General features: G+C 37.3%; 1 protein-coding gene across 4 annotated transcripts in view; it reads right to left on the bottom strand.

Moving 5' to 3' along the window:
- The window catches only part of LRRC49 (leucine rich repeat containing 49), a 157,803-nt gene that overhangs the window by 40,916 nt on the left and 101,516 nt on the right, over positions 1–15,371 (bottom strand). For all 4 annotated transcript variants that reach the window (XM_027553100.1, XM_027553099.1, XM_027553102.1 and 1 more), the window contains 2 exons: positions 14,530–14,613; positions 10,881–11,041 (listed from right to left, as the gene is read on the bottom strand). In XM_027553100.1, the coding sequence (XP_027408901.1) occupies positions 10,881–11,041; positions 14,530–14,613 (245 nt within the window). The remainder of the gene's footprint in view (positions 1–10,880; positions 11,042–14,529; positions 14,614–15,371) is intronic.

Here is a 15,371-nt window from a genome sequence, read left to right as displayed (position 1 = left end):
ATAGAAAGACTTAAAATATTTCGGAAGATTCTTTTCCCAATGAATAAGTGGTGCTGATTCCTATAATAATGTATTTTATGAATTTCTATTACAACATTCATAGGTGTGGAAATTCATTTTATGCATTATTTTTTATTATAGTAGTGTTGGCTAAAATACCACACTGTTCATAGACAGGAAATGACCGAAAATAAACCAGCCTCACTGTATGCATCCAATGTAAGCAAAGAAAACATTACACCACGTACTTTCCCATTTCTGGCAGGGGGAAGAAACCTGTAATATGTCATTTTACTATAGAGCTGTCCCAAGTACAGTGAACAGTGAAATCATTAATGGGATATACCAAAGTTTTACAGAATTTCTTCCCTTTATGTGACTATAATTTTTTCATGGACACTTATTTCCAGCCGTTTAGTTACACACCTATAAGCCAAAGGTCACAGACATTATAACACAAGAATTAGCCACTTTTTTGGCATTATGAAATACTAAAGACCATAAATGGGATTATTAAAAATGGAAAATTTTATGAAGCATTAAAAAGCAAATTGGAACCCTAAAGAAGAGACTCTGTGGCCCTCTGACTTTCTACCTTCAGATAGAGCCAGGCTTGTATCATTCCTAAAAGATGAAATTTAATTATATTTTTAAAGACTTACAGAGAATGTAGTAATAAAACTTCTAATCGTTAAAAACGTTTCACTTTGTGCTTTCAGATAAAATAGTTGACAGAATTAGCATATGTTTGAAACTCTCCCTCCAAGACCCCATTAAGGTAATTAAAAGTTTATAAACCCACAATAACAACAAGTAAAGAGGACAGGGGGAGACAGTCTTTAGCAAGAAGTTTCAGTAAATTTCTGGAAGCTGGGTGAAGAATTTTGAGTGAGGAAGGACGAAGGAAACCATAGCTCTGGATATGAAGTGGGGACAAGAACAAAAATGTCAGCCAAGATGCCCAAACTTTAGAAAGGAGTAAACAGAGATATGATGGAAGATGGGAGTGAGAAGTGAGACTAACACAGGGAGGGGCCTTAATTGAAGGTCTGCAAGGACCCTGCTACTTCCTTCTTCCACTGCCAAAAAACAGGCAGAGGGACACTGCACTTGATTCGGAAAAGCAAAGAATACTCAGCAAATAACACTGGGCCAACTGGCTATTCCTAAAGGGAGAAACAAAGAAATTCAACCCAACCTCAAACTTACAAATCAATTTCAGATGTAATAAAGACTAAAATATGATAGGCCACATTTTAACCTTTAGGAAGACAAAATGGGAGAATATTTTTATAATCTCAGTGTAGTAAAAAAAAAAAGTTTTTACCCTTAAACACAATTTAAATGGGTAAACCATAGAAGAAAAGACAAACATTTTGGTATCTTCAAAATACAAATGGTATTTACAGTCAAACAAATATATGATGTTGCATAGGGGGAAAGCAGAGAGAGAAAAGAAAGCTCAGGACTAAAATCAGAGGAATTCTACCATCTAGAAGTTGAAAGGACAGAAGTACTTGAGGATATGAAAAAGACACATAATCCAAGTAAAAAGTAAATACTACTAGTAATATGATGTAAAACAATAAACTGTAAACAATGATCCAAAAGGAAATAGTGAGATTAAATTAGGTCAGGGAGATAGCAGGCTTCAAAAAGAGTGGAGTCTATTTAACAGATAAATAAGAAGTTCAAAGAAACTGAAATGTGGCAAAGGAAGCACAAGTCTCTTTGTTAAACAAACAAAAACAGGCCATCAGAAACCCCAGATGAAAACAAACTATGTAGGAAAGGCATGGCTCAAATATGAAGCAAACTAAACTGCGGCATGGTTTTGAACAAACTTTGAAGCGTAACCTTTCAGTCTGATACTAGGACTAGTTTTCTTGAATGGTTTAGGAAGCAGAAAATAAGATATAAGTATACAACTTGACTCTCAAGTAAAAAATAGTTACATGATAATTACATAATCACAGAAATTTAAACACTGTATCAGTTTTCAATCTTTGAAAGTGCAAGTCGCTCAGTTGTGTCCAACACTTTGCAATCCCATGGACTGTGGCCCGCCAGGCTCCTCTGTCCATGGGATTCTCCAGGCAAGAATACCGGTGTGGGTAGCCATTCCCTTCTCCAGGGGATCTTCCGAACCCAGCGATCAAACCCAGGTCTCCCTCATTGAAGGTGGATTCTCTACCATCTGAGCCACCAGGGGAGCCCAAGAATACAGGAGTGGGTGGCCTATCCCTTCTCCAGGGGATCTTCCCCACCCAGGAATCAAACTGGGGTCTCCTGCATTGCAGGCGGATTCTTTACCAGTTGAGCTAATCTATAGAAGCTACCAACTAACAAATGTAATGGTTACAGAACAAATATAAATGATACTGATCTTGAAATATAAAAGTATAGTCCATAGACTACAACAAAATTAGAGTACCAAAGGAGAGGAAAAGGCAGGATAGAGAAGTTTGAAACTCCATCTCTCCATAAAGGCAACAAATATAATAGCAAAAACTATCACAATCAACTTTTTCAGAATTCTGGAATCTAAGAAATATTACAACAATCAGGGGAATGTTTAATGAAGAAAAACATTGCTGATTTTTACAGAATTTAAGACAATTCTGTGGCATTTAAGGTTACCCTGTTCCTATCCCCTACTTCCTAGCTCAGTGGCAGCCTTGAACATGACAGCTCACATTCCTTGTGTGGGTTGCTGGTACCAGAGGAAGCAATACATATCTTATTATAAAAAAAAAAAAATTGTGGTTATACATTTTGACATGTCTAGTAGCTCGCCAAAGGATCAGCTCAAGGACTTGCTTTTGTTTCCCTGCCTCTGAGCTGCCCCGTAGCTGAAGTGGCTTCCTGGGTGGCAGTTTTCAAAAGTATTTAAAGGCAAAAATGTATTTAGCTGCTGCCACACAGGGCAAACAATAGAGAGACCAAAAAGACTAAGAAACAAGAGGCTGGGGAAGAAGATATTTAGGGGAAGAAGGACTTTGGGAAGCTCCTGTGTATTCCAGGGAAGCTACAGGGTGACACTTATGTCCACATTTATGCTCAGAAAAGTCTTTTCAGGTCTTTTCTGAACATCAACTCCAACTGTGGAAAGACAAAGATAAACAGAGATTCTTAAAAGCAACAAGAGAGAAATGACTAGTCCTGTATTAATAAAAAGAATCTTCAATAAGATTAATAGCCAACTTCTCATCAGAAACCATGGAAGACAGAGGCAGTGGGATGGCATATTGAAAGGAAAAAAAAAAAACTGTTAACCAAGAATTCTGTATCCAACAAAATTGTACTTCAAATCTAAGGGAGAAATTAAGACATTTCTAGATAAACAAAAATTGTGAGAGTTCATTGCTAGTACACCTGCTCTATAAAAAAAAATGCTAAAGTGGTCCTTTAGATTGAAATGAGAGGAACCTGGACCATAAGTCAGTCACATGAAGAAACAAAGAATACTAGAACAGATAATTATATGATAAATATAGAATCCAGTGTCCCTGTATTTTTAGTTGGTAACTCCTCTTTATTCTTGCATGATTTAATAGACAAATGCATAAAATAGTACCTATAAATCTATGTTAATGTCCACACAATGTATAAAGACAAAATTTGGAGCTATATGAGAGCAAAGTGTTTACAAATTAATACAACTAAATTTGTATTAATGCAAACTAAACTGTTAAATATTAAGATATCAGTTATATTCCTTAGTGAAAGTGTTAGTCACTCAATTGTGTCCGACTCTTTTGCAACCCCATGAACTGTAGCCCGCCAGGCTCCTCTGTCCATGACATTCTCCAGGCAAGAAAACTGGAGGGGGAGCCATTCCCTTATCCAGGGGATCTTCTTGACCCAGGGATCAATCTCATATACATTCAAAGATTTGGTAGAAATGGAGTCAGCAAGATACACTTAAAAGGGTGAAAGTAAAAGCTGCTCAGTTGTGTTTGACTTTTTGTGACCCCATGGACTATACAGTCCATGGAATTCTCCAGGCCAGAATACTGGAGTAGGGAGCTGTTCCCTTCTCCAGGAGATCTTCCCAACCCAGGGATTGAACCCAGGTCTCCAGCATTGCAGGTGGACTCTTGATCAGCTGAGCCACCAGGGAAACCCACCTGAAGAGTAGTCAGCCATAAAAGCCAACAAAATAATGCCACTGCAGCAACAGGGATGGACCCAGAGATTGTCATATTAAGTGAAGTCAGACAAAGACAAATATCATTTGATATTGCTTATACGTAGAACCTTTTAAAAATGGTACAAATTAACTTATTTACAACACAGAAATAGAGTCACAGGTGTAGAAAACAAACATAATTACCAGGGGGAAAGGAGAGAGGGAGGGAATGAGGGATATATACACTCACCACTATATATATATATATACAGAGAGGTACCTAATAAGGACCTACCATATAGCACACTCTACTCAATATTCTGTAGTAGTCTATATGGGAAAAAAATCCAAAAAAGATTGGATATATGTATATGTATAACTGATTCACTTTGATGTACACCTAAAACTAATACAACACGGTAAATCAACTATACTCCAATTAAAAATTTTAAAAATAAATAATTAAAAACAAAAATTAAATAAAAAAGAGTAGCCACATAGGTAAAAGGAAAATCAAGTGAATGTGCTTTCAAGAATATTAATGTAAAGATCCTATCAACAATGAGTATCAACTATGTCAATGGGAGTGGCATGTTCAAGCAAAATAAGAACTTGAAGTTCAAAAAGTCAATCTGGATTCTCTGTTTAAGAGCCCTTCATGTAGGCATATACAAGGTAAAATAAGCTCTTTAAGAAATATTCCTACCTTTCCAATGTAACAGATTTTACAGGAATCACAACCACAAGCCAAACTGAAAAAAAAAATCTACAACTACTGGAAGTTGTGATTTTGCATTAGTCTCTACTAATAATTTCTTGTCTATCTCTAAAGTGTTACTTTTCTGACTTCATAGATAAATGTCATCTATGTCTCCTTGAATTAAAAGTTTTTAGATCATCAAAAAGGGTTGGACCATGATAATGTAATCGTGTCTTCATGGCACTTTGAACTTAACAACTGTAGAAATTTTTGCCAGAAACTGTGGATCTCTTTCCTAATAATTCATTACTGCTCTCCACATCCTCTGCATTGAACCCACACATCAATTTTCCCATCTCTTCCAAATTCTTCATTTGTGCTCTTTCCTTAAAAAGCCTCTAGCTTTGTGGAACTCCTAATAAAAGTTCTGAAATTCTTGGAAGCAATTTTAAGTCATAGTAATTTTCACTAGCAGATACTTCTTTCTCTTGGAACCAACTGTTTTTTACAGGGTCACAAAATTTTTGGAAAAAAGTTGTTTTAAAAGTTTAGAGTATCAGGAAAGTCACATTAATAGTCTGGAGTCCACCTATCAGTCTGCCTAATAGTCAGAGTCCAGCAATCAGAGATAGTTTTGCCAGGTAAAAGAATCACTTAATGAACAATGACACTCCCGTAATCACTGCTGCTGCCAACACTAGTAAAATGTGAACAGTGAACATCTCTGTGATACGGGCATAGGATGCATGGCTGAGATTGGAAGGAGATAACGATGGTCACCATTGAATACTCTGGCCCTTGGTTCCACACCTAGTTCTATCAGCAATAACTTCCATGTCCACACAATAATAACTTCAACTCATCTCCTCTCCTCTTCTCCTCTCCTTATTCTTTTCTACTCTTCTCCAACAACGCATTCCCAGGGCCGCAGTGGCCTCCAAAGTGTTTTTTATGTTATTACTAACATATATCCATCTCTAAAATCTTCAACTTCAAAAACTTAATTTGACCATAAATTCCCACTAGTTCAGCTCACTACTAACCCTATTACTTTATGTAATTCTCATCATTAATCTCATAAAGACTTCTAGTCCCAGAAATACTACATTTTCTTCCAATTCATTGGCAACCTTCTACTTTTCAACTATTTAAAAGTAGCCTAGACCATATGATCTATCATTTCTTTCAACATTATACTTGAATTTTTAAATTCCTTATCTTTGATCCTTTATTTCCTTATTCTTTCTAAGATATTTAGCTTTTCTACCGATATACCTATAACAAACCTTCACTGTATTAAAAAGCAGAGACATCACTTTGCTGACAAAGGTCCATAACGTCAAAACTATGATTTTTCCACTAGTCATGTTTGGATGTGAGAGCTGGACCATAAAAAAGCTGAGAGCTGAAGACTTGATGATTTCGAATTGTGGTGCTGGAGGAGACTCTTGAGAGTCCCTTGTACAGTAAGGAGATCAAACCAGTCAATCCTAAAGGAAATCAAACCTGAATATTCACTGTAAGGACTGATGCTGAAGCTGAAGCTCCAATACTCTGGCCATGTGATGCGAAGATCCAATTCATTGGAAAAGACCCTGAGGCTGGGAAAGATTGAGGGCAGGAGAAGAAGGGGGTGACAGAGGATGATATGGTTGGATGGCATCACCGACTCGATGGACATAAGTTTGAGCAAACTCCAGGAGACAGTGAAGCACAGGGAAGCCTGGCTTGCTGCAATCCATGGGGTTGCAAAGACAAGACTTAGCGACTGAACAACAACAACAACTGATATATCTTGTCATTCTGTACTCCTGGAATACTCGCTCAACAATTCAGACCAGCTGCTATAATTTCATGGTCTGTAACTTCCTTTCAGTCAGTTCAGTTCAGCCACTCAGTCATGTCCGACTGTTTGCGACCCCATGAATTGCAGCACACCAGGCCTCCCTGTCCATCACCAACTCCCGGAGTTCACTCAAGACTCACGTCCATTGAGTCAGTGATACCATTCAGCCATCTCATCCTCTGTCGTCCCCTTCTCCTCCTGCCCCCAATCCCTCCCAGCATCAGAGTCTTTTCCAATGAGTCAACTCACAGCATGAGGTGGCCAAAGTACTGGAGTTTCAGCTTTAGCATCATTCCTTCCAAAGAAATCCCAGGGCTGATCTCCTTCAGAATGGACTGGTTGGATCTCCTTGCAGTCCAAGGGACTCTCAAGAGTCTTCTCCAACACCACAGTGCAAAAGCATCAATTCTTCGGCACTCAGCTTTCTTCACAGTCCAATTCTCACATCCATACATGACCACTGGAAAAAACCATAGCCTTGACTAGACGGATCTTTGTTGGCAAAGTAATGTCTCTGCTTTTGAATATGCTATGTAGGTTGGTCATAACTTTCCTTCCAAGGAGTAAGCGTCTTTTAATTTCATGGCTGCAGTCACCATCTGCAGTGATTTTGGAGCCCAGAAAAATAAAGTCTGACACTGTTTCCACTGTTTCCCCATCTATTTCCCATGAAGTGATGGGACCGGATGCCATGATCTTCGTTTTCTGGATGTTTGTAAAACCAACTTTTTCACTGTCCACTTTCACCTTCATCAAGAGGCTTTTGAGTTCCTCTTCACTTTCTGCCATAAGGATGGTGTTATCTGCATATCTGAGGTTATTGATATTTCTCCCAGAAATCTTGATTCCAGCCTGTGCCTCTTCCAGTCCAGAGTTTCTCATGATGTACTCTGCATATATGTTAAATAAGCAGGGTGACAATATACAGCCCTGACATACTCCTTTTCCTATTTGGAACCAGTCTGTTGTTCCATGTCCAGTTCTAACTGTTGCTTCCTGACCTGCATACAGATTTCTCAAGAGGCAGGTCAGGTGGTCTGGTATTCCCATCTCTTTCAGAATCTTCCACAGTTTATTGTGATCCACACAGTCAAAGGCTTTGGCATAGTCAATAAAGCAGAAATAGATGTTTTTCTGGAACTCTCTTGCTTTTTCCATGATCCAGCAGATGTTGGCAATTTGATCTCTGGTTCCTCTGCCTTTTCTAAAACCAGCTTGAACATCTGGAAGTTCACGGTTCATGTATTGCTGAAGCCTGGCTTGGAGAATTTTGAGCATTACTTTACTAGCATTGAGATGAGTGCAATTGTGCGGTAGTTTGAGCATTCTTTGGCATTGCCTTTCTTTGGGATTGGAATGAAAACTGACCTTTTCCAGTCCTGTGGCCACTGCTGAGTTTTCCAAATTTGCTGGTACATTGAGTGCAGCACTTTCACAGCATCATCTTTCAGGATTTGAAATAGCTCAACTGGAATTCCATCACCTCCACTAGCTTTGTTCATAGTGATGCTTCCTAAGGCCCACTTAACTTCACATTCCAGGATGTCTGGCTCTAGGTGCATGATCACACCATCGTGATTATCTGGGTAGTGAAGATCTTTTTTGTACAGTTCTTCTGTATTCTTGTCATCTCTTCTTAATATCTTCTACTTCTGTTAGGTCCATACCATTTCTGTCCTTTATCGAGCCCATCTTTGCATGAAAGAACTAACTTCCTTTAGTTCCTCAGAATTTTCCTTCAACATCTCAACACTTCCCTAGTTAGCTCCCTAGTATACTTGAAAAATGTAGAGATATACCATGATTTTTAAAGTGATGATTTATTATCTTACAAATGTTAATCCTACTGATATCAACAACTTAAATACCATTTGAAGAAGGTTCTTAACTTTTCATTTAAATGATTTTAAAGCTCATATGTAAGAACAAGTGTGTGAGAATTGAAACTTTGAAAATAGTGAAAGCATATTTCCCTTACTAGATATTAAAACTATAAAATGACAATAATCAAAATAGTCTGGTATTGGCATTAAAACAGATAAGTAGGTTAGTGAAATGGAATAGAAAGTTCAGAAATATATCCAGTATTTATGGGAACTTAATATAAGATGAAATGACATTCTCATTACAAAAGAGAATAATTTAATTGAGGAATGCTATTAGAAAACTGACTAGTCAATTGGAATGGAATCAAGTTAGGCTCTCACCTAACACCATATATAAAAATAAAATTGATGTATTAAAGGAGGAATTTTAAAACCTTATTAAAATCTTAGAATAAAATTTATAAGGTCATTTGGATAAACTTGGAACTAGGAATCCTTCTTAAGGAAGATAGAAAAAATATTTTTAAAGAAAAGATAAATCAGAAATAGAACTAATGGGTAGTATTTCATAAATCTAAAGCCCAATGACATAAAGTTTTAATTTTATAAAGTATAGTTATATACAAGTAGAATTATTTTGACATTTAAATAATATTAAATAAAGTTTCAGGACAATATAAGTGATATATCCATTATATAAGTTATCACTTAATTAAAATGTTAATTCTTGTTTCCTTATTTTTCTAGCTGAAAGATCTGAGAAACTCTACATGTGGATACCCAAGTGAGGTGAAGGAGGTATGCTGGTCAATATAAATTAATCTTATAACTAAAACTGCTAAAGTATGTCTGTCTTTAAAATATATGTCAAACTCTAACTACAGTAAACTTCCAAAATATTATTCTAATTCCTCTTAAATGACTTGTTGATTACACTCTTCATATATGGAAAGCTGAAAGAATACTGGCTGAAAAGCTGAAATAAAAGCTATATTATATTTAGTTTGAAATGTGTTTCAGAATTTGGTCAGGTCATTAGATAACTGTGCATCAAATGAAACAAAACTGAAGTGCATTCTATCTTTGAGTTTTAGCTTTTCTTTTTAAATTGTATATATATACACACACATTTTTAAATGACACACAAACTATGAAGTTATATATGCTTTATATTCCTCTCATTGACTTGATTCTAGTATGCCTTTATGAGAAGAAGGGAAATATGTTAAGCCTAGATAGTGTCCTCAGATTTGCTCATAAACCAAGGGATATGTGTTATATGATCTGTATGTCATAGAAGGAAAAGGTTGTGAGCCACTGGAAAAGACAGATACTATAGATTGCAACTGGAGTAACTGTTTATGTTTTATGCCAAATTGCTTAACACTGATAGTTAAGTAGTAAGGATTTGTGCTAGCTAATGGGGAAACAACAAAGGTTAACACAATCAGGATTTTACATTCTAGTGGGGAAGACAGATACAAAACAACTATTCATGTTGTTGTTCAGTCGCTAAGTTGTGTCCGACTGTGCGACCCCATGGACTATATAGCACGACAGGCCCCTGTGTCCTTCACTGTCTCCTGGAGTTTGTTCAAACTCATGTCCGTTGAGTTGGTGATGCCATCCAACCATCTCATCCTCTGCTGCCCTCTTCTCCTTTTTTCTAACTACCCAGTGGTTATTAATGCTCATAAGTGCTAACAAGGGGAAGTGCAGAGTACTGGGAGAAAAAAAGGTATCTGATCTAGCCCACTCTCTGGGAAGTCATTAGGAAAGACTTTTCAGGGGAAGTGACGGTTGAAGTCAAGACCTCCAGGCTGAACTGCAGTTAGCCAGGGCAGGGTGAAGGAAGCAGGGCAGGGGAGAATAGACCTGTTTGTAGAAGAAGGGTTCTAAGGTAGGAAGTTTTTGGGAATTGGGAATCACTGAGGCTGTAGCACAAGAACAGAATGGCTGATACTATGGGACAAGATAGGTAAGGTGGGTAGATGGCCTTACAGGCTATATTAAGTAATCTAGATTTATTCCTAAGAAAAATAAAAAACTACTAAAGGGTTCTGGCAACCCACTCCAGTACTCTTGCCTGGAGAATCCCATGGAGGGAGGAGGCTGGTAGGCTACAGTCCATGGGGTCGCAGAGTTGGACAAGATTGAGCGACTTCACTTTCACTTTCACTTTCAAAGCGTTCTTAAATTAGGGGCAAGCCTATATTTTCAATAGTTTCACCTTAACTTTTAAAACCTATTGCTAATTTCAGTAGGTTTTCTTAAGAAAACTATTTTAAAATAATTATATGTAAAATATTTCCCCATTTCTGCTCCAAATTTATTTCTCCAAAGATACTAATATCCCAAAAGAACACCACTGCATACCCTGCTTCCTCTGGAAATGTAGAGACGGTGCTTCCATCGTTCTGACAGTGGTCCTGAGAGTCAGAATCTCTTCTGTCTTGATTTATAGCAATACTGGTTATTCGATGCTGTTGCAAGTCCCACTTTCGAGCTACATTGTTAATTGTTAACCTTTTCTTCTCCTATGAAAAAGTTCATTGTGACAAGAATTACATAATGCCATTTCTGTAGCAGGAGAATCCAAGGAGCATATTGTTTGTACTACTTATCACATCTTTAAAAGGAGTCAATCACTTAAAGCAGCTACCAAATATGTATTCTAAAACATGGTATAAGCAGCCTTTATTCAACCTATGCATTCAAACATCTCAAAAATGCTCTATTATTCTTAAAAAAAGTATATACAAATAACAATTACTCCTACTGGACATAAAAAAATTTCACTATTTACAGGTTTAACTTGACGGAAATTGATATACTCAAATGTTACATTTGCATGTGTGCTAAGTTGCTTTAGTCATGTCCTACTCCTTGCAACCCATGAATTGTAGCCTTCCAGGCTCCTCTGTCTGTGGGATTGTCCAAGAAAGAATACTGGAGTGGGTTTCCACTTCCTCCTCCAGGGGACTCAAGTGTTATGTGAAGTTTAAATTATGTCTTTGTGCTTAAAGATAGTAAGAAAACCTGACAATATTTTAATCTTTTTAACCAATAATTATGGCAAATATGGTGGAGTGATCTCGGAGAGGGAGAAAAGAGAGATTGATCAGTGTTTTAAGCTTCACAGTATAAATTACAATGTCTGAAAATTAACAAACATATATAGACTATTAAAAGAAATTGTACTAGGTTGAAACATTTCTAGATAACTAGTAGCATCTTAGATTATCCATTATCAAACCTCATAACTCAGATGGTAAAGAATCTGCCCGCAATGCAGGAGGCCCGGGTTCAATCCCTGGGTAGGGAGGATCCCCTGGAGGAGGAAATGGTAACCCATTCCAGTATTCTTGCCTGGAGAATCCCATGGACTGAGGATCCTGGTAGGTTACAGTCCATATGGCCACAAAGAGTCAGATATGACTGAGCAACTAACACAACTTCTAAATGGTATGTTGATTAAATCAGAGTGCTGAAAATAGACACCTCCCTTTTTATCTTTACTCAGAGAACAATCATCTAGTGAAAAATCATCGGTGTGATACTGCCCCTCTTCATCTGCTCCCTTTGGAACCAGGGAAGGCTGTCGGGAAGATTCTCTGCCCGTTCCCTCAGCGCATCCACACATGCAGAACACTTATGTTTAGCTCCACTTCTCTGCCTTCCAAAATTTTAGATGTAGAAATGGCACTGTTTAGGAATTAAAACTGGTGACAAAGCTTAATTACAACTAAACATTTTTAAAGTTCTATTTCTGCATTTAAAAATGTCTTTAACATGGGTTCTTTTTTCTATTGCTTGGTATTTGAAATGTGTTTATATAATTAAATGGGTTCCACTTAGTATGTGTATACTTCTAAGACTTCTTGACATTTTATGTATGTCCTTATCTAAAGCAAGAAGGCATTTGACATTCTACTATAAATTTCCCCCCCAAATCTATGATAAGAAGGCATCTTATCTTAAAGGATTCTATTTCAATTATTTGCAGATGACTGGGACAACCCAATTCTTAATCTACACAATACCATTATTTTCACTCAGTGCCAAGGCTATTTTGAAAGAGGCAGGGGCAGTGAGTTAATGGCAGATGGCTATCATGCTGACGCCATGCATGTGGCTTTCTGGCTGACTTGGAGTTGGCAAAAATAAATATTCTTAATGAGGTAGATGTAGCAGTGCTTAGAAAAAAGGCACAAAAGTATACACCACTCAGTATGTTAAATTTATAACAAGATACTCTGAAAACGCAAGCACTTTTCTATACCAACCCCAAAGTTAAGCTTTCTTTAACTCAGTTGTTAAAATCAGATCAACCCCAGGCTGACAAAGAAAATGGGTATTTTCACCGAAGTCAAGAAAAGGGAAGATATAGTTTAAAACAAGAGTGCAATCTGGGGTCAGGTGGGGACCACTGACTGGTTAGAGGGGCCAGCAAGGGCTCTAAGTGCCTGTGGGGCAGGAAAAAGAAGAACAAAGGAAAGACAAATATTCTATAAGGCAAAAGAGGGTTCCCCCCCCAGAAAAAATTTATGTTCAAAGATCATGGATGCATCTGGCATATTAGTACAATCACGACTATAGCTAGAGGACAGTCTGTCAAATTTGTGTTAAAGTGATAGTTATTTTAGAAGATGCCAACTTTCAGCTTCTGCCACTTGAGTCTATTCTTTATAAACCAAGCAATACCACACCAGTATATGTCATCACTATCACTTCCATTCATTTTAAAGATTGAAAAGAAAATAGAAAGATAGAAAAGCAACAGGACTAAAGATGGATGTCTATACACCCTTCCTGTCCCTCAGAAACAGCAGTCCCCAACATTTTTGGGTACTGGAGACGAGTTTAATGGAAGACAATCTTTTCATGGACCAGGACGGGGTGCGTGGTTTGGGGAATGTTCAAGTACATTGTATTTATTGTGTGCTTTATTTCTAAATTATTGTACATTGTGATATATAATGAAATAATTATACATCTCATGGAATGCAGGATCAGTGGGAGCTCTAAGTTTGTTTTCCTGCAACCAGACAGTCCCATCTGGGGGTGATGGAAGACACTGACATCTCAACTGAGATGAACAGCTATAAACACAGATGAAGCCTCGGTCGTTCGCCTGCCACTCACCTCCTGCTGTGTGGCCCAGTTCCTACTAGACTGGAGCTGAGAGGACTTGGGACCAAGTTTGTTTTGTTTGTTAATTTAGGAGTAGTTTTCACAAAGTAAAACACACAGATTCAAGTGTACTCTTCGATCAGTTCTGACAAATGCATAAATGTTATCCTGTAACATTTCCATCACCCCAGTAAGTTCTCTTGTTTCCTAAGTTTGCTATATATATCATTGTTATCCCAAAAACCTTTTAAGGACAGTAATATCTGATATGCTAAATCATTTCAAACAAGTTCAAAAAAACCTTTAATTTCTATACTCCTCAAAATCTCTACCACCTCTCTAATGGAGAAGCTAACAGAGATTTTTTTTAATTTAAAAAGCCATCGGATCATTTTGATATTTGGCAAAACTAATACAATTATGTAAAGTTTAAAAATAAAATAAAATTTAAAAAAATAAATAAATAAAAAGCCATCAGTAAAAAATAAACCCATGTAGCAGAGCTTGTTAAAATATATCACTAAAGATGACAGTTTACTACAGTGGTTTCCAAAATGAAATTTAAATGCCAGGAGGATATACAAGGTGATGTACTGGTGTGGAAAGAAGGTTAACTTCTGTTATATATATATACTTTAATCTCTTCCTTTTATAATTTCTCATGTTCGCATTTATTTTATATTGTACATTATATTATATTGTATTTCAGAAGTACAGGATTTTTTATGTTTTAAGGGTGTCTGTTTATTAAAAACACTATCAAAAGGAATGAAAAATTTGCAGTTTGGAAACCACTTTTCTAGCTGATTAGCAAGCTAGCTTCAGTATGTGTGAGTGTGTGTACGTGTGTGTGTGTGCACACATACATGAATGTAGACACCAGAGACAATACCTTAAGCAAAGATTGCTTTTGACTTTCCCGCTTCTTCTCTTCCTCTTTTTTGGCTACAACAGATGCCATACGCCTTTCTTCTTCCTAAAAGAAAAATGTAAAAAAGTATTGTTAAGTAGTTAACCTTTTTTGATGCTAAATATCTTCAGTTCTCCAAGTCTGATTTTCTTTGTGAGAGCCATACTACTTGCTAATAGGAAATATGCCCTCAAAGAAAAAGTCAGTGTGTTCCTCTTTATTTTCTTCTTCCAACTTAATTTGAAAAGAAAACTGTGCATTCTTAACTCTACTCCCAACTCTTGATGTGAGATAAACCTAAATAATACAAGAAAAAGACTGAGAAGAGAAAGAAGAAAGGGAGAGCAGGGGGCTTCCCTGGTGGCTCAGTGGTAAAGAATTCACCTGCTAATGCAGGAGACATGGGTTACGGTTCAATCCCTGGTCCAGGAAGATTCCACATGTCATGAAGCAACTAAGCCCGTGTGCCACAACTATCGAGCTTGTGCTCTAAAGCCTGGGAAACGCAACTATCGAACCTACGTGCCACCACGACCGAAGCCTGCATGCCCTAAAGCCCACGCTCCGCAACAAGAGCAGCCACTGCAATGAGAAGCCCGTGCACCGCAACTGAGTGCCCCCACTCACACAACTAGAGAAAGCCACGCACAGCAGCCAAGACCCTGCACAATCAGACATAAATTAATAAGATTATAACAAAAGGGAGTGCGATGCAGGACTGTATAACTTTTCTTTGTACTGTAGTTTTACATGGAGATTTTTAATAAAGTTTTTATCATGAAGATGAAAATCATGCTTCTAACAATCTATTTAATTTATTGTTG

This window comes from Bos indicus x Bos taurus, chromosome 10 (genome assembly GCF_003369695.1).
Source record: "Bos indicus x Bos taurus breed Angus x Brahman F1 hybrid chromosome 10, Bos_hybrid_MaternalHap_v2.0, whole genome shotgun sequence".
Taxonomy (NCBI): Eukaryota; Metazoa; Chordata; class Mammalia; order Artiodactyla; family Bovidae; genus Bos; species Bos indicus x Bos taurus.
The sequence above is the reverse complement of the archived record's forward strand: the minus strand, read 5'-3'. Positions and strand labels throughout refer to the sequence as shown.